Source organism: Asterias rubens, chromosome 11, assembly GCF_902459465.1.
Source record: "Asterias rubens chromosome 11, eAstRub1.3, whole genome shotgun sequence".
Lineage (NCBI taxonomy): Eukaryota > Metazoa > Echinodermata > Asteroidea > Forcipulatida > Asteriidae > Asterias > Asterias rubens.
In genome coordinates this window covers 13994029-14019935 of record NC_047072.1, presented here as the reverse complement: position 1 = coordinate 14019935, position 25907 = coordinate 13994029, and the positions used below count along the sequence as shown (strand labels likewise).

The 25907-nt window shown below is 37.8% G+C and overlaps 1 protein-coding gene across 1 annotated transcript in view; it reads left to right on the top strand.

Annotated features, from left to right (window-relative positions):
• LOC117296932 overlaps window positions 1–25406 on the top strand; it is a 33163-nt gene extending 7757 nt beyond the window's left edge. Inside the window, exons 2-5 of the mRNA XM_033780039.1 lie at window positions 17995–18188; window positions 19038–20363; window positions 20636–21624; window positions 23309–25406. Of these exons, the coding sequence (XP_033635930.1) occupies window positions 18005–18188; window positions 19038–20363; window positions 20636–21624; window positions 23309–23440 (2631 nt within the window). The 5' untranslated portion in view covers window positions 17995–18004 and the 3' untranslated portion in view covers window positions 23441–25406. The remainder of the gene's footprint in view (window positions 1–17994; window positions 18189–19037; window positions 20364–20635; window positions 21625–23308) is intronic.
• Window positions 25407–25907: the final 501 nt, after the last annotated feature.

The following is a 25907-nucleotide window of genomic DNA, read 5'->3' as shown; positions in this document are numbered from 1 at the left end:
CCTTCTTAAAACTACCACTGTGTTCACCATGTCTAATTTATAATCCAATGTATATTGAAATCCTATAATGAAATGTGCGACACAACTCTGAAAACTTTTGTTTTCTTCAAGTAAATCATCTTAAAAACAAAATCATGTTGTTTTTACACAATTGCAATAATTTATTTAATTAATTATGAACAAACAAAACTTCCACTTTGAATTCAGCATGTGGCCATAAATTGTTAATTGTGTTTCTTGAACTTTTGAACTCTTGATTTTTTAAATTTATGTCAGTAGTGTGTTGAAAAAATGAAATAATTCCTATATTCAATTCATTATTGCTGCTGTCATCAGTCAATATCCGGACTCGTAGATTTGACATCTCAATGACGCACAGCAAACGTCATCAAGCGTCAATTACATGCTAGTTTTAATGTCTTAAATTGAGATTTACATCCAATCTTCAGATTAATTAACTCCATTGACATAGAGACTCTCTGTACAGGTGATTATACAGAGTTGGTAATCTATCGATCATTTAATGGCTCATTTCTTAAGACGGCGTTGCTTTAACGTCACAGTTGAAGTTCTCTGTCAAGCCGTCATGTGTGCCTATGATACAGCCAGCGGGAGCGTGCAACATAACAAACAGTTGAAAATCAGACCAACAAAAATCTGTCTATATTTAAACATAAAAAGGCAAACACTAGTTATTGGCTTGATGTTTCGACCCTATCAGGGTCTTTCTGGAGGGCTAAATGACGTAACAACAAACATGAACAGGTGTCAATCAACCCGAATTTAAACATGTAACTGATTAGTTCTAATAACCTCAGCATTATGTCATTGTGTGATGGAGAACGTATCAGGTATGGTTTTGTATACACACTTATGAATATTTTGTCCGATTCGGAGAAAATCATGTGCCGTTTATAATCGATGGTTTCTTAGACTTTCTTTGGTAGAGATGACTAAAATCTTGAAACTTCCTTTTCTTAATAAACTTACGGCGCTAGGGATAAATTTGACATCCTATTGTTGTGTGACCGCCATCACCCCATACAAGTTAGGTTCTGCTGAAAATGTACCACCTTTGACTTTAACGTCACAAAGAGTTCCCTTTTTCAGCCGTCTGCTTTGAACAGTTCTGTGTCAATTTCCATTAGACATTCCATATTTTTGGCTGACCTACTTTTTGATCTCAATAAAGACGTTCCCATTATGTGCACATAAGCACATTCACCCTCGAAGGCCCTCAGTGTAAAAAGAACGTGTATAACAGATTGCTTTCATCTTGTGAAGAGCACGTTTTTATAAACCGTTGTTGAAACCTGTCACAAGCTGCCCAGGAATGGTTATAAGATTCGCATGGTTTCCCCACGATTTGTTCGTCATTTTTTTTTGACAACGTCATGTCAAACTCGGATAGAATAATGCAACAAGTAATATCAACTGACATTTGTCATTCTGCCACCATCTTGGTCATGTTCCCTGTATCCAATATGGACGCTAATATTCACTGTACGAAAAGGAACCAGACTGTTTGCCGTTCCAGCCTCACTTTGGTTACATTGATGTGAATAGAACAGAATCAAGATGGTTTCACCATGATGGCAAAGGTATCTCCCAGTCCTCTATATGAATAATAAGGTCCAACTGGTCATAGACGTTCAAACTTTTGTTCAGCCTTATTTTTCCTTGATTTATTTATTTACTAAGCCTCATTTGTTGTGCGTCACCATCAGCGGTGTTTGTAGAGTCTTCTCGATTTGTTTATATGCCAGAGCGATCGGTGACGTCATCCAACGGGGACACAACTTTTCAATACTTTTTCTTTTGTGTGACCAAAGAAAAAAAGAATAAAGGGTGAAAATGTTATAAAAATATTGGAGTTCAGATATCGATCTCCCTTTTGAATTATCGGCCTCCAAAAATGTTCTCTCGCTCCTGTTCGTACTGAAATCTTTATAATTGCGTTCTGCAACCGAGCACTATATACCGCTGGCACATTGCCTATTGCAAAACATATACGTTCCTGGAACAACTGTGAAAACACTTCTCCCTCAAGTTCTTATGGCGTCAATATTTGTACCTGTATGCATGGAGAGCGTGGTATCCCAAATTAAAATACCTCAAGTTTCCTCGCATGAATTGATGAGTTACCTTGTGTAGGTGTTATGTATTTTTCAAAAAGAGTTGGAGTGGCGTGGACGGCCTTGTTGTTCCGTTCCTAGAGCCTGTTGACATCGTTGTGTAGTGATGACGTATTTTCTACGGGCCAGACTCACCTATGTTCACTAAGGCAAATCAACACCCTTAAAATACATATCACTTATTACTGAATGCATAAACTCTGATTAACTGTAAATCAAAGTTGTTTTAATCTTTGTTGCTTTTATATTTAACAAACTGAAGAATTACCTGTTGAATATGTATTTGTAGATCTAGTACACACTTGTACAAAGACTGTTGTTTTGATTTTTAAATTGACTAGTCTGGTCTCATTGTCACTGTTATTTTTGTCATTGTCGTATCCAAGTCCTTGTTTGTCACAGGGAAATGTAAAAAAAGCTGTATGCTTAACTTATTCTCTGTATGTTGGCACGCGCATTATCTTTGTTGAATTTTGTGGCATCCATCTCCGCATAATTATACTCATTGTTATTTGTTTCAACTGTATGTTAAATTGTCATTGTCAACGTACAAAATAACTGTGCATTGAATTGAATGTCTTAGTTTGTTATTAACCCCTTTTTATATGTTAAATAATGTGCGTTTCTGTAACATCTCCATCTCATTGCATCTTCATGCTCTTAGTATTCCTCTTCATAATTGGAGACCTCCAGTGCTTTCGATTTGCATTTTTAACACAATTGTTGGCTCGCTTCGTTGAATCTGAAAGTGTATCCTTGCTATCCCTGGTGGCCTCTTCCCGATTTGCGTCCAAACTGCACGATGCCTCTTGAGATGTTTGAGTTTAAGTGTGTGCTGAAATGTGAGTTGTGATTTTATAAGATAAATCCTGATACATTGCAAGATAACAACTTGGGTTAAAAAATGTCCATCAACATCTTCTTAATGTACCATAAAAGTATATCCTACTTTGGAATTGAAGTTAATCATTATTTCTGATTTTTCTCAATCAAGATATTTGCTTATAATCGAATATTGAAGTTTACCTCCTACTCTATATGCATATTTTACCTGTCCAGTCTCAACGGGCGGAAATGAGTGAATTTATTATTTCCGTCCACCTGTATGGTTGAATCTCTTCTCCCCTCTCAGTCCACCCACGTTCTCATCTGACCTTAACCCTGCCATAACAATGCGCGAACTCATCTAATGAAACTTACGCTTGATTTCATATTGTTTTAGTCTAAGATAAAACGGGTCAACCGGTGAGATTGGTATAAAATACGGTAGTAGTCTCTTTGCGGATGGGGCTGGACACCACGTAAGGCCTTTTTATGCAGGGATTTTTTTCCGGTAACTTGGAGGCAACCAAGTGCTCTGCATGTAATAGGAGAACTTTTGCTGTACAACATGTATTGTTATATCGCTATTTTAGTGTTCCAAGAAACTGATGTGCGAATTGACAGTGAATGTTTTGTTCTTCTTCTTGGAGACTGCCTATATAACTGGTTGCCTGTTGCTCCGTTAAAATCAATTGAAGCGTAGGGTGCCATTAGCAACAGCTGTATGGCCATAGCCGCTGCTAAATCCACACGCTGCCTTACACTTTAGATATAGGTATTTTGGTCTTTTTCCCTGTGTGCAATACCAACCATCAATACTAATTCTTATATTAACGCCTCTAAAAAGTCTCCCACAGTCCCAGTTCCGTTACATTGGTTTGAAATTGAATGCGAGAAAAGGCAGCATGGCCACTCACCATGGCCTTGCAGAGTGTTGAGGATAATTTGTAATATAGAATATGTGGACAGTCACTACCATATGCAAGTCTATACAAATTTCATAAATAAGACCCACGTCTTTATTACGATCGTCACCAGAAATCCTTGAAGTTACTCCGTAATGCGAAAACGTAGAACATTGTATGACGTGTATAGGAACATTGGCTGTAAGTGTTAGATACGGACACCTCTTGGGAGTTAACAAAATGATTCCTTCCGAGGAATTGATGGTGGGTTTACCGCCCACTTGCTTGAGGAATTGTTTGCTTGTCGAGAACTCAAACAGTGATTTACGAAGGAACTCCAATGTGGAAATTAACCAACAGTCTATAGCCCGTGGTAATAGATATGAATATTCATTAGCTCTATTATTGTTCCGGACGATTTTCCATTGATAGTGCCGCCTTGTTAATATTCAATGCCATGGACGAAACTCAATGGCTCTTCAGAGGTGCGGTTCAGTGATGTTGTGTCCTCATGAATATGGATGCTTCCTGATCTAAATTTGGTTTTGGTGATGTAGTGAAGTGTACGTTGGCTTATGGGGTCACTTCAATTCTACATTTGAATATTCATAAAGTCCGGAGGTTGGGCACAAACTGACAGTTCGGTTAAAGATGATATGAAGTTATGTGAACATTTTTATATAAAAAGAAATTATTCTGAAAACTTATTGCTCATTAACTTTATATTTGACTCACTAACTTGTCATCTCATTTATTATTTCTTTTTTTGTTTCTTATTTAACTTATAACAAAATTCTTGACGAATCATGGTACGTTTTGTTTTAAACTTGCATCGGGGTTCATTATTTAAGTTGTACACATACACCGATTGTGTTTTAACCACTGTATTTTCTCGAGTCATAACTCGCTATTTTATCTAGAACACTAGACCATCAAACTAGAAGACACAATCAGAGATCGGCTTTGTTTGAGAGAATGAATTTGTTCTTTAAAAAAAAAAAAAAAAATAGAGTAGATTTCTACACACTTAAGAGCAAGAGCAAGGCACTGCTTTATCAGCAAACTTGGATTAATATAAAGGTTTTATTTCATGTCATGAAAGCAACCTCGATGAATCAAATCCCTCCATCAAGCTCAATCCAGCGGGCTCAAGTAATTCATGTTATTCATTTTCATATAAAATGTTTAAGTGCCTCAAAATGACTGTTTAGTGCAGTACAATGACTATAGAAGTTAAAATGCAGAGCCACCACTTATAGTTAACTCTAAATTGATCTATACTATACTTTATCAGGAAGATTGTTGTTGTGAATGCGCTCTAAGTAATGCATTCACTCTTGCAATGATGCAATAAATGTGTAGAATAATTGTGTGAGAAGCTCCTTGCGTACCGTACAATAAGTAGATAAAAAGACATAGGGGGTCGGGTTGCGTTTTAAATTTGGAAAGAAAATGTTCAGTAAAGGCTTACAGTAACACTTTATAAACGAGAGGCTGTATAGTTTATCTTGATGTGGCCGTCGATGTCATTGTCATGAGGTCGTTGTCATGACGTCGCTGTCACAAAATGTCATCGGTCTGACATCCACTCCTCCGTGACTAAGTGATTAGATGCAACCACTTGCTTATAAGCGCTTTGATTGCCTGTATGTTTTACAACACCAAGCTTAATCGATTCTACGGAAACCCCTTCTGTATACAAACCGACATGAAGCCGTCAAACAGAATCGAAATCAACGTACCTTGATACCGCAAGGCATGACATTAACGTCTCAACCAATTCCACGGTGCTACCGACCCTAAAAGAGCAATGACCAGTCTAGGAAACCCTGTCTCGTCTTTTTATACATGATACCTTGGGGTTTTGCTGGGTAGAATTCGCGACCCTGAGCAGCTGAATACCCTACGATCGATAGTACACGGTGGGCCTATATTTCATGATTATTCTCGAGTATCTGGCAACCGGCACTCCCACCCATTACAAACGCTGTACTTGACCTATACTCGTCGTAAGTGTTCAAAACACTGCCCAACTCGAGTGGATGTATTGGTTTGTTTTGACGATTTTGTTGGATGATGATGGGTTGAATGTAATGTAACATCCAACCCACTCACTCATCAATGTTATCTTTAACCCAATTGAACACCCACACCAACTGAAATTCAATTTTGCAATGCTTGACTTGATATTAAAGAATTAAACCAATTTCCCTGTACTCATTTAACTTTCGAAACTTCTTAATGTTCTAAATTGTCTTCGCTTTATGTATTAATCAGTAATCCCTGTATCTCGTTATCGGATATCGAAATCAAGAACCTTAGCATTATGGATGTGATGTGCAGAAACCCAGTCGAGTGCAAACTTGATTTCAAAGGCCACTTAGTAATTCAATTGGACACCATATACATCTCACGTCTTCTTAACAGATTTGACGAAACAATCACGTCACACTCCCATGAAATTTGTATGGTAAAATAATTTAAAATAAAATAACTGTAAAGTTGGTGTGGTACTACAGTCTTCTATGTACTTCATGTCGTCGTGATTTACCCCCAAAATGCACGTAGTGCCAAAACGTAATTCGTAAAAAAACAAGTGATAAGCCATTTAGAAGGCTGACTGTCAAAGAACGCTTTGCTCTGTTAGAAATCTGAACAGATGACAGGCACTTTGTAAAAAAATGCCTATGTCTATTAAAAGCTCTTTAATTCAATTTCGATAAGCGACAACATTACTGGCCAAAGAGGGAAACGTAGTTAATTATGAAATCCAAATTCGGAAAAATTGTGGCTTGTTTATTGATGTTCTTCAATATTTATTAAGATAAAATTACCTATAGTTATAGCTGTGGATGTTTACCTCAATGCACTTTACATAATAATTATTACAAAAAGTGGTAATCATTTAAAACAATGATAGATTACATTAAAAGCACATTAAAAACAGTGGTACAACAAAAATAGTTATTCCAATACAACGTTACAATACACAACAAGATTCATAATAAAGACATTGTACACTATTGGTAATTGTCAAAGATCTGTCTTCTTACTTGGTGTATAAGTAGGATTTGAAACTTTGCATGGTGGAAATACGATATTCAATACTTGGTGTATCTCAAAATATGCATAAAATAACAAACCTGTGAAAATTTGAGCTCAATCGGTCGTCGAAGTTGCGAGATAACAATGAAAGAAACAACACCCTTGTCACACGAAGTTGTGTGCTTTCAGATGCTTGATTTCGAGACCTCAAATTCTAAATCTGAAGTCTCGAAATCTAATTCGTGGAACAATACTTCTTTCTGCCAATAATTATTTTGAGTAATTACCAATATTGTCCACTGCCTTTAAGAGTGCGTTGAATTAGAGAATTCACAATGCTAACCTGTCTCAAATGTTTACAATATGCTGATCTTAACTCAAATAAACACGTGCTCATCATTTCAATGCATGCCTGTACTAAGTCTAAACAGGCAGCATAATCACACACTTTGTCTACATATTTTAACATATTCCTTTATGCTACACGACCTCATCGTATAGGAACTGTATAGCGAACTCTATAAATGGATATCCGTTATACACTACTTTGTATGTCATATTTTGCTCAACTATTCTTCTATATCAACGGCAACATCTACTAAATTGCACTTTTGTCGTTATCGAGCTCGTGTTTGGGAAATTGCATAAAATTTGTCTTCAGAACTCAGAGCAAACTTTTTATAACTCAATAAAGGTAATGTACTATCCTCGAAGTCAACAATTATATCATTATTTTGTTTTCTTCAAAAGATAACAGGGCAACGTAATCATCTGCTCTAAGTGGTGCACTCTCTGAAAGAAGGCTAAGTGACTGATATTACAATTTGTGAGGAATGGTGGACCCTCTCTCATCTTGACCAGTAACATTGACTTGCTCGTTACCATTTAACTTATGTATTGGGTAAACATAAGTTGTGATGCTTTTAAGCTTTTAGACAAAACAAATATTAACTTATATAGATATTCCACTTCATATTTCTCTCTGTTTTCCAACAGCTTAATGGAGTTAAATATCCTGTTTCCAGCTCAAAGTTCAACCCATCAGCCGAAATTGCTCTTTCCCAATATTAATTTATTATCTCGATGTCATGTCCATTGTAAACGGTGCCTGCTGGAAATGCTCCCAGGGCGACGAGCACAAAGCCGTCGAAATTGAAATGAGTCTATAATAATAAAGGGTCATAATATTAATAATCCCTTCTTGACCACGTTGCTTCAGTGCACTTCGTTTAACCATTCTTTGCTTTTGTTAATTTTGCACTTTGTATACAGACAGAGTTGGATAGCTTTGTTTGCTTGATTCAATTTGATCGTTGACGTCATAATAATTTACATAATTCTCAGATAGGTGAAATTTTCAATATGGACGCAGTTAATGTATACCATGTTCCCGATTGTTTCGAGTGATAAGACATTAAAAGTAATAGGACTTGAAAATAATACGATTATCTTGCACATAGGTTTTCGAAGTTTTATAAGGTCTGTACATAAATCGATGCATGTTTCCTGGTGCACCGTTCCTGTTATTGTATGTAGAGAGGGTCTTTTGATCTTTAACATTTGAAAGGGGCCTGCCTCCATGCTTAAAACATTGTTTTGCTGGCAGAAAGTAGACTAGGATTTATGATTCCAAACTGTCCATTTAACTAGTTTTATTATAATGTATGTTTCGCTTCAAAGTCAACATAATGGTAAAATGGTGATCCATCAAATCATGCTTGATGTATTTTCATTGCTGTGCATTCATCTTATAGTAGTCATTGATTGTCATTAATAAAGCTCCGAGGGGTCAATTGATTATTAATCCAGGCGAGTGTCATTTATCCCATTCGAAATAAAGCAATCAAACCAAGACTGGAAGTGAAAACAGTCTGGCTCCTTTTGAAACGTAAGAAATCAGTATTGACGGTCGTTGATGTAGACGAGGAACAATGCCAGCGCAAACGTTAGGGATGTAAATTACGACACTGAAACAATGTTGGTTCCGTGGTGGCATAAATTGTAGGTTTTTGGTTCCATATTACCATGATGTTCCATCCTATTATAAACAGAAATAACCAATTAGAACTCTACTGGTTTTGTTTCATCCTCTTTGAGGTAGATTATTAATTTGTTGTTTGTTTGTTGTTATTGTTTTGAATTTGTCAGACATTTCAAAGTAAGCCCTTTTGGTTTCTGTAAAATGTCCCCATATTGATTTGCTCCGTATCCATTATACATTATAAAATTATCATTTCATTTTAATTAATTATTTTCTTGGCCTGTTTTTGACTGTCTTTGACTTAAATAATTGTACTTAATTTGTTTATTAATGTCCTTGTTTCACCAATATGGAAATTAATCTTGATTGATTGATTGATTGATTTAATTTGGGGCACTAGTCCTGTTTGTAATCCGCAACAGCAAAGCCATTAACGTTTTTCGCTAAAAAAGTATTTTTAAAGAGAAGTTATTAGTTTTGGCGATTTCCAACGATACTATCAAAAATGTGAAGGATGGTTTGATCAAATTAAAATGTTGTTTTGCTGCCTCGTTCAATGTGTCAGTGTGCCCTTCGCGTGTTTTAGTCATGTACTTGAGCATGTCGTGCCTTGATGAACAGGGTAATAGCATCAGCATAATAGCCCTCCATGGGTAGGCGACTATTTTTCTTTTAGCATGCTAGCATATTTAATTCCATGGCCTTTATTACCAATACGGGAATCTTTGGAAACCATACATTATTATTTAATTTGACAGTTTTCCTGTGACAATTCAACTGAAATCCGTGATACTGTCGATTCTGATTTGTTGACTTTTCAATTGAATCTTTAGGCCTATTGTCCAGACAATACTAAATCAGTACATACAACTTAAAATGACATTTTCAATTGAATAAGGCAGCAATAACAAGACAATGCACAACAAAATTAATACACAATGATATCGATTGAGAAAGAGACACGACAATACGTGGACAACGCTCACCCATGCTGAAACTATAACTCTCATCAAAACCCGTTGTAGTCATTCCGTAATGAGTTCATATGACAATTGAATGACAAGGACTTTGATATTATATTACTTTTTCATCTTTAACCAAGGCATTGAATATCAACCAAAATGACACTGACAGTCTACACTCAACACCTGCATGCAGAACGTTTGCTGTTTCCAACGGCTTGCTAATTGCCAGGTTTAATGTTCAACCCCGGGCGCCAGCCAATGTTGCAGTTTTGCATATCACCGTTTCCCTTGATCTGGCAATTATTATTTGCCGGAAAAACCTGATCCTCGACACTTTCCTTGCCACTCGTACTTTATTTTATATCCATGATCATTCAGAAACTTACCCGTTGCCAAATATCAACTGCCAAAGTTACTTTGAGAGTCCGGATCGGACGATAAATCTGATCGGTTCAGGCGCAGCTGCTTCAGGCATAAGAACATTCACGGTGTGCGGTGAGTCGTAAGTGAAGACTGAGTGGTAATAAAACGGTGTCATATCTCATTTTATCAGTCCACCATTTTGGAACTTTTTGTTAGATTTTGATATATAAGGGTTGCATAACTTACAATGACGGGTAAACTCTTTATTTTGTCCTCACGTTTGTACTGAATAACTCATTTCAAAAGAAATCTAAATATAGCCTTAATGGTATGGTATTTGTAAATTCAACCCCCATGAAGATTACTAAAACAAAAATGGCGAACGATCTTGAACCTGATTCAGGATTGTTGTATATTAAAAGTAGATATTTTCAGGGTGCGATCACCTGATTGATTGGTTTAATAATGATGTCTCGAGTGGTTCCCGAACTCGATGATTAGGCTATACAATGAGGTTTCACGGGGAACAAACAATATTGACTTTTGGTCAGAAACATGCATAGAGTTACTAACAAGTGATCAGAGCATCTGCTTTTCATGCGCATATTCACGGAAATGTATACCGACTACCTGCACCCACGAGAAAATATGAAGTCATGGGGTGTTGGGGAGAAGGGTCAATACGTGACTCTGATTCTAGACTTGTAATTTACTGCATGATTGCCCTCCAAGAGAACTAATAAAACAAAGGTCTTTATGGTATACAGGGGAAATATTATAATAATCTTCACCAACAAAGTTTGCTGATGGTAGACATGTCCTAGTTGAACTTCCACCTTGCCTTCATTTATACAGAGGTGGAGTCCATTACTTGATCAAGAGTGACCGATCACCTAAATTCCGGTTTATATCAGAAAACCACTCCAGTCCGGTGTACGAACCCATTAGCACGCATTCACTTGTTTTATATTTCGAGGGAAGAAAACAGAATGCAGAGACGTTTTTGGGCGACCCCGACAAGAAAAAAAATTCTGTCGAGCAATTCACTAGGCGAGACGAATTCCGAGAGCAATACGCGAAAACCGTGGGTCGGTAACCAAAAACAGATCGTATTGTATATCTCTTAAAACGTTATGTTCTCAAAATACAGCATTTATTATATTTTCAAGTGGTGGAACTTAGTCTTTATTATTTTACTAGTATCATGTATTTTTTATATAAGTGTCAAGGTTTTTTGTTTTCAAAATAATTTCGTTGACTTCTTTCGCTCGGTAAAAAAAAATCGCTATCTTGAAACATCCCTAGCCGTGCCAACCAACTCGTTTACGGTTTGTTCGGAACAACTACTTATCCGAACACGCGAAAACACTTAGCGGATGGGGCGCGCCATTGGCAAGACGTCAAAAGAAGGTTGCTCATTGGCTGGTCTGGTGCACTGCGCGTACAATATGCGCTTTCCATTATTTCACTATCGTTTTACCTCTACTCTAAAATGACAGCGTGATGACGTCAATGCAACTCGGTTTTATATCTACTAAATACAATTGTTGCACCATTTCGTTTCCCTTCCTTTGTCTAAACACAGGTTATGCCATTTAAATTAGGGAATGATTTCTTCTTGCTCAGCAGAACCTCATTTGTAAATCAGTTTACGGTTCACTTTTATATAACAACCCCTGGGCAGCAGATAACACGCCTGAATAGACAACCACTTTATTTGAAAGAGCTCTCCAGCGGGGTTCGTTTCACTGTCTCCCTTCCTCCTTCTGACGATTCAAAACGGTCCAATTATTTCCAGTGACCTGGGTCTATCGCCTCTTCATCTTCTACCCCAATATTGAAGTAATGATAAACATTGCAACATCCCATGGTAGTGTTAAAAGCTTCACTGTTACTGACTGAGTCCAGTTGCTGCTACGCATGGACTATGGAGGTAGACACATCAGTTCTACTCCGTTTTCCTTCTCTGTTTCTATTCTTTGAAGAGAAAATGAGCAGCCCATGAAGATGACACGTTGGTCTTTGGGTATTCACCTTTAGTTGTGAGTCCTATTTGCCTCCTCGTCGAGTTGCGACAAGTGTTGTCTTTTGAAGAAGAAGAGTGGGGAATCTATAATTGGGACAATTTTAAAGGGGAGCTATTCCTTTGTCACAATGATTAAAATTATGATTATTTTGCTTTCTTGTCACATTCAAATCACTGTGTAACCAAACTGAGGTTCGAGAGGCAAAATAGACTACCCCCATTTGGTTTAAATTAAGATTACTTCTTGTTATTGTAGCACGACATGGCGAATTAAATTAATTTCGTATGACGTATAATTATTGAATCATACCAAAACGCACTATTTATATTGTGTGGAAATGTTTGCTTTGTTTCGTAACAATGTTTGCGCCGTTTCAATTTCTAGCTGAAGTTCTCGCGTCGCAAGTCAATTATCGGCGTGAGTCAAATACAAAATTGATTAATTTTTGCCCGCATTCAAAGGGTACATCTAGCCATGAGTAATATTTCGTTATGGTACAATCAACCATTGCGTTAATGGTATGGCTTTATAATGTTTAACTACGCTGACATTTTGTAGAACCTATATGAAACCTGGGTGTTTCGATTGTATTTGATGTGCCAAGTGAACTCTGAACGCTCGAAAAAAGTTTTACTGCAGACTGCGGATATAAATTAGCTCCGGTTTGACCATCACCCCGAGTCAGAGATCATTATTTCTGCCCAATAAAAATCAAAGTCCATATAGCGCACCGAACCAACAAAAAATAACTTGATGGCAGCTGTCTAGAACAATGTATAAGTAAGACAACGAGCACTTTAAGATGTGTATTCAACGCCAGCCAACATCGGCAGCTCGTGATTGTATCATCTACTCGTCGTTTTTTTATTTTATATATTCTCTCGGCTTTTGATCCCTAGCGGCGGGTAGATTGTCTGCCTTCACATTTTTCAATTAGTCATTGACAAACGGTTGGATCGATGGAGCACTGGGGATAATTTCATATCTCGTCCCCATACTTGGTTCCTTCGCTTCCCACGAGCATGAAGAAACAGCCTGGTGTGTAGAGAAACTCGTGGAGTTATCTAATGGTGAATATTGCCCACGGAATTCCGAGACCACTCACTTGCTATTATGTTTCAAATAATTAATATTTGAGACACTAGGGGCTTATCGTGGGATTGCTTTTGTTTTCAAGATGAATTCCGCACGTTGCTTTTCGATATATAATGCTTGTTTTTCCGTCTGCGTGTATGATGGAGGGCCTCAATGCTCATTGCATTGAAGTGTTTTCATGGAGTATTGGGAGTAGCACTCAAGTTACACTCTGGATCGTTAGTATGGATCAGTCAGGCAACATGTGATAAATATCGCCGACAGTTGAGAAACTATCCTGAGATCTGATCCCGGTAGCCGATTGACAATGTCCAAAGAGAAAGAAAACCGTACCACTGCAATATAATCACGAAGAGCCATTTTTGTTTGTCTGAACACTGATGCATTGAGCATTATGTGGCAAGATTCAATTACAGCTGAAGCTGCCTTTCTCTTTGGTCTTTTCTTGTATTCAATGCAACAAAGATTAATTTCCCTGATCCGAGCAACATTCAATATGGACTTGATTTTTTAAAGTTTATTGACTCTTTGCTTTGATGGATACTAATTCGATTATTGAATGCTCGCGTATTTATAGTTGTATACCTTGCTATAAAAGTTACCTTGCTATATGGTTGTACACAATAAGTTGACTGTGTGCTGCGCGTCAATAGACGCCCTTTTTATTAACTTCAAACATATCAAACATGTACCACTTCTTTTTAAGGTTGGAAGATAAAACATACGGGTGTATACAGACACCGGTTGTCTATGAATATACTGCGTGGATATCATTTTGCTATCGTCCCCTGATAGTTGATGAACTACCTGTTCATTCGTTATAGCGGCCCGTACCGACTGAAACCCCAACGGACGAGGGATTGGGAAAGTGTGTAATGCCATGCATTCTGTCAAGTCAATCAATTCATCTCTGCATGATGGGTTGGTGATAGTCTTTTGTCAGAAAGAATCAGAAACGGTTTTCATCCCCATTAAATTAATGAGAGAATTCCGATACTACATTATAATGTAATAGATTTCGAAGATAGGCGTAGGCCTATACAAGAAATATTGTTGACATTTTATACGTAAGTGTGTTCTCGATGAAACATTATCAGGTGCGGCAATCTTGTTTTTTTACCGTGTAAAGCTTAATGTTAATCCACACTGACGTTAATCAGGAAAATATAGACTACCTTGTCTTTATCTGAAAGATAGTAACATCTCTAGATGTGCACATTATTTCATATAAGATCTCATTTGAAATTCAATCTAATTTCTTTATTAATATTAAAGCAGACTTTAGCTCAGTTGTACGCAGCATAGAATGCACAAGGCAAATTTCAGAAAACTTTTTTTGGGGGAAAAAAAGCATTTGATGTGAAATTAGTTTATATTGGTGGATACCGTTAACATGACATCTCTGTATTAGTTGACGAGTAATATTTTCTGAGAATCATTCAAGCATTTATTTCTACTTTGAGTAGTTTGACCATGTAGGCGTCACTTCGCCTAAGTGTCAGTAACTCACACCTTCACCGAAATCATTATATGGAACGTCTACTCTTCAACTGCGTTAAATTGAGTTGAATTGAATTGAATTCCATGGCAGCCCCAATATTTGTCAAGTTGTTGGTTGTTTTGTGGGACAAAATATACATAAGAAGTGTTCCCAAGTGACATTATCAACATTTGCCGATAAAACTCTAAATGTTATTCAGGAAGGGCATATGTTGATCTATCCCTGTATAAATTACAATGAAAATAACAATCCACCTGAAACAAACGTCAATTGTTTTGTAGATCTCAAGTCCGAGTGATAGACACGAGAGTGGACGACATATATACAACTTTAATAGGTTGATATGTTAATAAGAAAGCAATCTTTTAATAATATTAGATTTACTATTTTGTTGTACTAATAACTGGCGCAGCTTTTGTGTTGTGAGATATACGCTTAAATTACTTGCTCAAAACGAACGTGAGATCTCATTAAGATGTAAATGTCATCGACTGGTTTATGAGTACATTTTCATGATCCCTTTAGACCATGGGTAATATAATGACTTCCATTTAGAAATGACGAAAGTCTGATGTTTCACCCCATGGGATTTAGTAGCAGCGTCTCTTATGCCGACCTGACACATGCTGCATATTGAAAGAGGATCATTGGTCTTCATGGTCTTCTTCTTGTATATTATAATCATGTCTTTCATCAGTGGGTTGCATGGTAGAATCCTTGCTGAAATTTGATCTCCTCTTGGAAGTCTAAATAAACAAATCGTATGCATCTCGATTTGTTTATTGTGACCTGTTGACAAGTGATTCGTGCCCTGACCAAAGTGGATCCGAACCCCAGTATTAAGTTACCTTGTCATGTCGTCGTTTAACCCCTTGGAGTTGAGTTAACGAGTTTCAAGGAAGGATGGATTCGAACTAAGAACACATGTCTTGGCTGGTTCGAACTTTGAGTCACTGTAATCTTAGTTTAACATTTTTTCGGAGTGGGTTCGAACCGTAGTCCTAATGATTTGAAATCCTACAAAAAATCATGGTAAAATATTCATTCCTGATTGAAGTGAATTCAATTTTGATAGCATTTTCCAGCAGCCGGGATGGTAGTGGCACATGATAAAGAAACGACTAGGCAACTATTATACTTGTTTGCACGGCACACCTAATGCCCATGTACGATGTGAATAATATTGTTTGAAGCTTTGCAGTGTGGTGGGAAATAGGAAGACTGTTAACAAGTAGTAAACTTGTGGGGACAACCATGTGTAAACTTGATGTGTATGTTGGCTCTGAGAAGAGCCGGTTAGGTCTCGACGTTTCGAACAGTATACTCTGCTCGTCTTCAGCGGAATAAGATTTGAAGTTCAAATTTCATACCATCAAGTACTTTATGAACTTCATGATCCAACAGAACACAGCTAATTACGAACGGCATTTGCACCGTCAGAGTACAAGCAGCTAGGAAGTCGCGTTCGTGCGTTCGTGCGGTCGCATTTGTTGCCACTCGCGCATCAGTTGTGGTTTTCAAAAAAACTTGAAAGGAAACGAATGCAAAAGCACGTCTAATATTACTCGTGAGAAGTGCTTGGCAAACAATCGCACCGGTAATAACGCGTGGTGCCTACAAATAAACCTGAATTCAATTTACCACAATGGTATCTTCGCCGGCAGAATACGGTAATTAGATTGTCATGGCAATTAATCTCTTTTGGGGTGTACAGCGCAGACGCGAACAGTCTGAAAATACAACAGGCTCACCTAATAGGCTAAAGGACATTTCCATTGAGCCAATCAATTTCGTTCACTAATACAGTTGGCGTTTTCCCTTAAAGAGCAGACGACCATATCGATGGACGTGATTGAATCAGGGAGTAGATTTCTTAGCGTACAGTGAATTAACATCGCTGTTAAAATACTGGAACTCACAGTGACTTTTCTTCAAACCCTTAGGTGCATAAGACGTCATCAAGTACTGTGCTCCAAAATAAGATTTGCATTGGCATTGCCCCAGTTTTTAAAGCACATTGAGTTATAACAACAGTGAGTTATAAATTAGGAGTGACTATAAAAAGTCAAAACTCTATTTAGAACGGTGCAGACCTCAAATAATAGTTTCACTGCTTGCATTTTGTGATTGTTTGTACTTAGGGTTCTAAAGGTTGTTTTCTTTAAAGGGTTTACTACTAAAACGTTATCTTACTTTAATAAGAGAGAACGAACAACACTTATTGCTCTCAACTCGTTTGAATCGCGTCAGACCAGACGGTTTTCCGAATGATTGCATGATTTAAGGAAGAAACACCTCACCAAGCACTTGTTAAAGTAAAATGTTATTTCTTTGAAATGCAATAACTTTCATGAAACTGGGCTTTTAGAACACTCTCCTTAAATAGATCATTATTTCCCCTCCTCTCGGCACTCTTCTCTGTCCACTAAACCTTACATCAGAATCTGAAGCTCCAATAATTGCATCTCTCTCCGCCCCCGTGTCTCTCCCGCCCTCTTTCCTTCCATCTTTTCTTCATCTCAGTCCACATTCTATAATCAGTCTTTCTGCAGTCACCGTGCTGATGGTCGTGTGTCATGCCTGCTAGCCTCACCGTCCATAGTGATTTAACCTAGACCCATCTTAGCCTACTTGTGTACCACTCGGTCTACGTGACTATCTTTCACTAGGTCGTTGTTGACTGACTAGTCTTCATATCCTGAAGATGTCAAACCAAAGGCATGAAAGGGGAAAAAATTGTCGTGTTTTACCGTGCGTGCTCAAGGCCGTCATTTGTACGGTATGGGACACAGCTTTTGCCGCCTTGTTCGTGCAACTTCACAACTCCTTTTTTGTTGTTTTACAATAGAAAACAAACGAAACAAAAAAAGTCCTAAGGCTTTCATGCCCAGACTAAGATTCCCTCATAAGATATTCCGATTCTTTGTTTCTTGTACGACATGATTAAGAACTTTGTTTTGTTATCGAATATAATGTGTATTCTCTTTCGTGTGCAAATTATCACTTTTAAATGGAGCGTTCGGGTATACACAAGAACTTCTTGTCAGACTAAAAGGATGAATTGGTGTCTGATAATTTCAGCCAAAATGGAAGAAACCTAAGAAATAATTGTACAATTCAATCATGTTGTGTACAATGTTTCCCTTTTTCATCAGGTCTTTGAACATGGCTGTATCTAACTCACTATGGGTGTTGGTGTTAATGACCGCGATGACGTCATGTGTAGTATACGCAGCGCCCACAGGCGTCCTAGAGGAGCCATTGATAAAGGAGGAGGAGGTGATTGGACCAGACACAAAGATCACAGAGGCAGTGGAAGAGGTCAAACACCTGGACGATCTTGATGAAGGTGTGTTCTCAGTCCTCACTTGTCATAAACAGTATAAAATACTATTCATTTTTTGAGAAATGAGTAAAATACAAATACTGGTATATTAAAACGCAGTGGACACTATTGGTAACTACTCAAAATAATTATTGGCATAAAAACGCACTTGGTAACGAGTAATGGGGAGAGGTTGATAATGTAAAACATTGTGAGAAACGGCTCCCTCTGAAGTGACGTAGTTTTCGAGAAGGAAGTAATTTTCCACGAATTTGATTATGAGACCTCAGATTTAGAATTTTAGGTCTCGAAATCAAGCATCTGAAAGCACACAACTTAATGTGACAAGGGTGTTGTTTCTTTCATTATTATCTCGCAACTTCGATAACCATCTGAGCTCAAATCTCCACAGGTTTGTTATTTGATGCATATGTTGAGATACATCAAGTGAGGAGACTGTTCTTTGACAATTACCAATAGTGTCTACTGTCTTTTAGTTGTACTCGCTAAAATAATGTTCGTCTCTTGAGACGAAAATTATTTCCTTTACGTGTTTTACTAATTTCTCAAAAACTACAGCACCTCAGCAAGTAATATTTTAAGGGATGCTTCCTACCACCATTATTTTTAAACCATGTAAGTTCAATGTAAATCTGTAGACATTGTGCTTTGTGTCCTACAAAAAAGAACTCAAACCCTTAAAGGCAAAACACTAGCCCATAGCCAAGAAAGCCTGCTTGCATATACAGTGCATTTTTATAATGTTTTTTAAATCATGAACCTTTTTCTATAGATAATGTTATATAACTATTATAGCCAGGATACGTGTGTATCGATGATAATAGTCACAATTTCATTTGTTACTAACTGCAGATATCGAAAAGGCTCTGTTGAAGGAAGAGTCTTTGGAAACAATCGATTCAGCACCAACCCCTGACGATAAGCCCGAGGCACCAAAGGAGGAGAAAGAGATAGTACAAGACGAAGTGGATGAGGTCATCAATGGGAGTATGGAAGAAGATACAGATGATGTCATCGACAGTGACGTCATGGATGGGGAAGCCCCTTTGGGCAGTAGTGAGTCAGATCTCCTCGACTACCTTATGATGGAACCATCCATGGATTATTACTCATTTGAAGAGAGTGCAGTCTCCCCGTGGCTGTACGACCTCCCCAATGAGCCCAGTTATAACCAAGATGAATCCCAGATGTGGTCCAGCAACTTTGATATTTTCGATGAGTATTTAGAGTCCTACTACGGGTCCAGTGCTGTTGATGACGTGGTTGATAATGGAATAGATCTTGATACTCCGGGTGGAGCATTCGATGGGATCCCGGTGGAAGAAATGAACAACCAGGTTGACCAGACTGTTGACGAGTTCTTGTGTCAGTTGGGATTGTGCGCTGATGGCAACGTCCAGTACCAAGACGAAGAGCAACTGGAGCCAAATGAAATCCAATTCACAGAAGAAGGAATGATGGGAAACGAGAATGACGAGGTTCAAGATGAGAAAGACATATACACCATAGAAACCCAACCCGAGGATCAAACAAAGGAAGATACCAATACTTCCGTGTCAGATGTCAAAGGTGAAGATATCCAGAGTAGTTCTAAGCTGGATGTTGCATCAATGCCTGAGGCCGGTACCAGACATAGAAGCAAGCGAGACCTTTCCTGGGATGATCCAGGCCAAGGTCAATCTGACCTAATTGAGAAAATCAACGCGCTAGAGAGACTACAAGAACAAGACGACGAGGCAACTCAGATGGACCAGGACCAAGTACTGACCCCACAGGAACGCTTCGAGGATCTCATCAAGTACTTTAAAAACGAAGCGGATGAAAACACCGGCATGGAGGGTGAGGAGTTCTACGTCGGAGCTCCACTGCCAAATTATTATAACGAGGCTGTTGCGGAGGCAGAAGCAGATGAAATCGAAGAGGTTGGAGGAGAAGAAGGTGATGAGAATGAGATAGAAGAAGGAGAGTTCCTTGAGGACGATGAGATGCTTGACGGTGAAGATGATGAAGATAGTGAAGAGGAAGGATGGGGCGCTTTCCTTGTACCAGGTTCACCATACAGGGAAGGTACTCTCACGTACGATGGGTACAAACGAGATGATGAGAAAGAGTCACTGAAGGTCTATGTGGAGAGCTTACCGAATCTTGAAGGTTATCGCAAGAGGAGTGACCCATCAGGTAATGTCAAACTACAATTGAGATCTCTGCCTGTTAAAATGTTAAAAACCTATTTCCTTTACTGGATTGATTCACAATAAAAACGGGTTCAAATCCTATCTGGATTGCTTTACAAATGGGCAGCACTTAATCAAAACACTGGTGTGGTTGTGCTCTACTTTGCCCAATCTTTACATGACTAGGAGATTGGTAAAATTTGTATGAATCATGTCTCCCGCGAACAAATCTAAATCTTGAAAATAATTATTGTAAAATTATTTTTTTCTCAACAGAATACCTAGATATTGATCCCCGCTCATCAGATTTCCGGAGACAAATTGACCCAAGAAGTCCTCCTGACGAGATCCGCTACCCTAAAACGGGACTTGAGCCATTCTCGCGAGAAAAATATTTCCCAGTCTTTTCAGCCTCTGACGCCATGGCAGATGAAGCGATACTTGATCCTGATTGGACAGTTGGAGTTGAACGTAATGATGCACTCGTTAAATACAATGAACTGTTGGGTCTTCTGAACACTGAACTTGAAGCCGCCGTTCTGATATCGTCCATCGAAGACATGGCAGCTGAACTTGGACGGAACCAACTGCTGTTGGATGAACTCGAGAGAAAAGAAGAAGAGGATGAACTGCAGCTGGCTTTGGATAAAAATAACCAAGATATACTAGGTTTCATGAATGCTGAAAACAGCCGTCAAGTGAAGAGAACCCCTCGAGTTATTGACTACCAGGATTTTAACGAGTACCCGCCGGTGTTTCAGAGATCTTTCTCGCCGACTGGGAGAGGTCTGGAGAGCTTGAGTGATGATGAGCTTCTTAGTCTGTACAACGAGTACCTCCAGGAAGCTGATGAGGAGGATAACTGGGGCGACTTTGTGGAGCAGCCACGGACGAGACGTGATGGCGAGGATGCCTTACTAGGTCCCCACGTGGGTTACTACGTCCAGGGGAGGATGATTGGAGACCTCATGAAGCCCAAACGCAATGAGGAAGATGGGTACCAGAATCCATACATCCTACTTCAACCCTCTGATCTCGGCTACGAGCAGTGGCCCGGTGACTTCGATGTCTACTACGACACGAGAGATGGGAGCTTCATCATGGACCAAGAACCAATTGAAGCCATGCCTGTTTCGGAAGATGCCTTACTTGACGCTCTTGGAATGTCAGGAAATATAGTCGAAGATAACGAGGGGGAGGAGGAAGAGGAGGAGGACGGGAGATGGGGAGATTTTAAAGACAACATTGATGACTTTCAAGATGATGTAAGTTACAACATTAATGTAGCTTCTATAATATTTATATTACCATAGAAAGTACGGAGTTCACAATATGTTTTCATAAGTGAAACAACCACAACATGACGTGTACTTAGTGAGAGCTTTTTCATGGAATATCATTGTTTTTTTTGAGAGGGGAGGGGCTCACTTTATAAACCAAGCAATGTTTAAAATGTGACAGTTCAGAACAGCATTGTTTTTGTTAAACATGAGAGTGGGAGGGAAATCGTGACTATGTTGAAACTGCACTAGACCCAGGGGAAACTTATATCAATTATCTCAAGGGGAAAGTCGTGTTCACACGTCTATGTGCGTTTAGATTTATCACTTTGCACGGTTTTAATCGAAACTCTGTCGCTAGCTAATTCCTCACCCACCCACGGAGTGATTCAAATGATAACACTTCCTGGTGCAGCCACTCGTAACGAGGCGAGAAACAGACACGATAAACTCCTCTGCTTTTGTCACTTCACTTTTGTATCTAAATGATCTCTCGATAAACAATCGTTGCTGTCAATAGGAATACTTTATGTAAAGCTTAAAGTAAGTGTGTATTGATATAATTATCGTAACTTGTACCATGGAGGAAGAAAATATGTTCTTCCTCCATGCTTGTACCACTCCTCAAATATCTGTATACATACAGTTGTTTTCTGATGAACATGAACAGGGAACAGACTATTCTCCCTCTTGGCATCATTTTGGACGCATCGAATTCTTTGGAATAAAATCGATGTTTCATTTTCTCTTTCAAAGGCAGTGGCCACTATTATTAATTACCCGAAATAATTGTTCGCATAAAAACTTACTTGATAACAAGCATGGGAGAGCTGTTGATAGTATAAAACATTGATTTCGAGAACTCAGAATTAAATTTTGAGGTCCCGAAATCAAGCATCTGAATTCACACAACTACGTGTTACAATGGTGTTTTTTCTTCCATTAATATCTCGCAACTTCGACGACCAATAATTGAGTTCAAATTTACACAGGTTTGTTATTTTGTGCATATGTTGAGATACACCAAGTGAGAAGACTTGTATTTGACAATTACCAGAAGTGTCCAGTGTCTTTAAAGTTTCTCATTATGTACGGTATCTCTGAGATACAATCTCAGCTTGAGCTTACGAAAAATTTAAATACATTCGCAAACTAAGCCATAACATTTTTTTAAATCAAGAACGAGATCTCTCGAGAGACTACGAGACTTCACTATCGAATAGCGTACTTTCAGTCAATTAATAGTCGTAGGATTTTAATGAGAATGTTTACCTCGAAAACTCACCTGATGTCAGTCTATATTTAGCTTTGTTGTCGTCTCTCTTTGAAACGTCAATTTATTAATAGATTTAGAAAATATAATGAAACATCTAAGTTCGACCCTGATTAAGTTAAGACCCAAGCAAAACATGTTTTGCAATGTTTTTAAACGTGCACTGAACTTTTTGTTGGTGTTAGATTTTAAAAAATATTCATGAAGTATCAGTTCAGAAACAAGCAAACGACACAACATTTTAAAACTATAATGATGAACATGTTACTGAAATGAGGTAGGCCCTAAATTACACTTCGTGTCGGGCACAATCTTTGTTTAAACTTAGTGGATATTGCTTTTTGCGGCTGCAAAAATAGCCTGTGAAACTTCTTCTTTTTTCTTGTGGATTTTTAGTTAGAGGAAATTGACTTTGACATCGGCCAACTGGAAGAGCTTCGCCGACTGACGGAGTTTGCCGAGGCCTTGAATGAAGAAGATAAGAAGTTTGAAGAAGAAGAACTACTGAGGGCGCTACTTTTGAATTGAAGCTGAAGTCTACAGAATACAGGATATGTAGATCTTATCAAAGGCCCAAATTGCTATCATAACCAAGGCAACGTCACAAAAGACAATAAAAGGGAATTCCCAGCATTCACCACAATCGACTGAACAGAAATTTATCAAACTATTCTCTAACGAAGAAAATGAGTCGCCAGAAGTGTGATTACAATTTAGTTGGATGTCTTTTAAACGTATGTTTTGTTTTTCATAAAAGACAACAAGTTGTGTATTGTTGCCATAATTTGATTGAGCAAATTTAATTTGGGGAAAGCTATTGTTAACTATCTTAGTATATTGCCGTATGATGTGAACGTTGTAAAGAATATCATATCATGCTTTGAATATTGATTAGCTCAAGTTAAGTATAAGTCTAGTGTGTACATTCCGAAAATATATTTTATTTTTGATGTTATAAATATGAAATAGTATTAATCAAGCACAATGAAATACCGGTATGGTACTTAAAGTTGTTATGATGGATAAACTGTGTGTCTAAAATCAATATCTGTATAGGATTAGAAGAATAGAATAATATAACAAACAAATTAATATAATTATTACTGTGCACAAAATACGCAAAATAATGCGGACTAAAATTTATGTGCAATATTTTTTGTTCTAAAAAGGTGCAATTAAACTATGGTTGGAAATGGTGCGGTGTGCTTTAAGCTTAAAATAATTATTTTATTTTTCAAAAATATGACATTTTGCTGCACTTACATGTGTAAGATAGTAGTTATAAACTACAGTTTGGGATTATTTGGTTTTCGTTGAAAGGCTTTCTTACAGGAATATTTAATCAACGAAAAAACTTAATGCAGATGAATATTTTCAACCAAGATGCTTTGTAAAGCGTCTTGTAAGAAAACTTTGGTCTAACTTTTTCGTCAAAATGAGAAGTTACAAAATCTTGAAAACAAAACTTACCTTCAATCGTTTTGTTTAAAAATAGAGAATGACATTTCTCATCTCATTAATGAATTAAATCAAATTTCAAGGCTTGAGTTCTTTAAGAACTAACTGTCTTGATTGACACAACTAGATTGGTTTTAATGAATGTGCACGTTGCAAATAAAATAATCTGATTTCACATAGCTGTTTCAAAGTAGAAACCATTGCTTAATCAAATTCCCTGCAAAGCTAATTAGATGAAAACCAGTCATGAATAGATCATACTAAACATCTTTATATTATACAATGTATTGGTGTGTATTTGCTGAGCACGTTTTTTTTCTCTGAATATGAGCTCTTTGGTTTTGGACTATTTTTAGTGATATCATATTTAATATTATTAGCTTCAAAGGCTAAAGTTCTTTATTTTAAACACTATGTACACGCTAGAAACCATTGTATTTTCACCTTTAATTGTATTGTCAGCTACGTCACCAGTAGAATTGTAAAACCCCACTGTCTGAGTTTCAGTTAATTGTTCTAACAATATTTACTGAATTTAAACAAAAGGATAGATAGGTTTCAGAAAGAACGATGCACTTTAAAGAAGTTGCATCCTTCGGAATTTTGTTTCCGTGGATGACTTTGATGTTTTCATTCACCCGATATTTTGTTTACTTTTAATTGTGGTTACTTTAGTCTTCTTCGACAGTTTTGGATGCCACGCCTTATGATACGATCATTTCTTTTCGGCCATGCTTCAATCCCAACCTATTTAGACAAATCTGTGGCTGCGGTTGTTGCTGAAGGAAGACTATGCACAAAATAACAGCCGCAACCGTAAATTCAGAAACGGTTAATGTCTCGATAGTAGTGTAGTCTGATAGATAATGAAATACTTGGCAGTGTAACTAATGTCAGGAACACATGTTGTTTAGCACTATTACCGGCAAACTGATTATCACGTCTCACTCAAGAATTGTGCATTGTAAGATTTTTTTTTTTTCACCCACATTGGTAATAATTAAACCCACTATAGCATTAGAAGAGGTGGTCATCACTGTTTCATTGTGTTTTTGGTAAGCACCAACATTGTATAATTTTTTTACACATGTATCCCAGCTTGTTGAAAATGATCCCTTGTACACGTTTTTTTATTCAGAACACACACACAAAAAACATTAAGAACTTACACACTTAAAGAATTAAGTTTTTGGAACGATGCGATGTAGAAAATCTATGGGATATTGCGCTTGTAGTAAGTGCCGGCAAAACGTCGTTATTTTGTTTTGATTATTTCCTCGTGTGCATGGTGGTGTCGGTTCAACGTTTCCAAAGTAATTATGCCACTTTATTCGATCCCCTTCAATCTAATAAACAATGTAGTGTGCAGACAGACCTCTATCACGCTGTCACCATCTTGGTCATGTTCCCCGTTTCCAATGCAGTAATGAATGCTAACACGCATGGCACCAGACTATTATATCGTCCAGCCTCAGTTTGGTTACAATGAGTTGGATTGGAGTAAAATCAAGATGACCACACCGTGATAAAGGTCTAT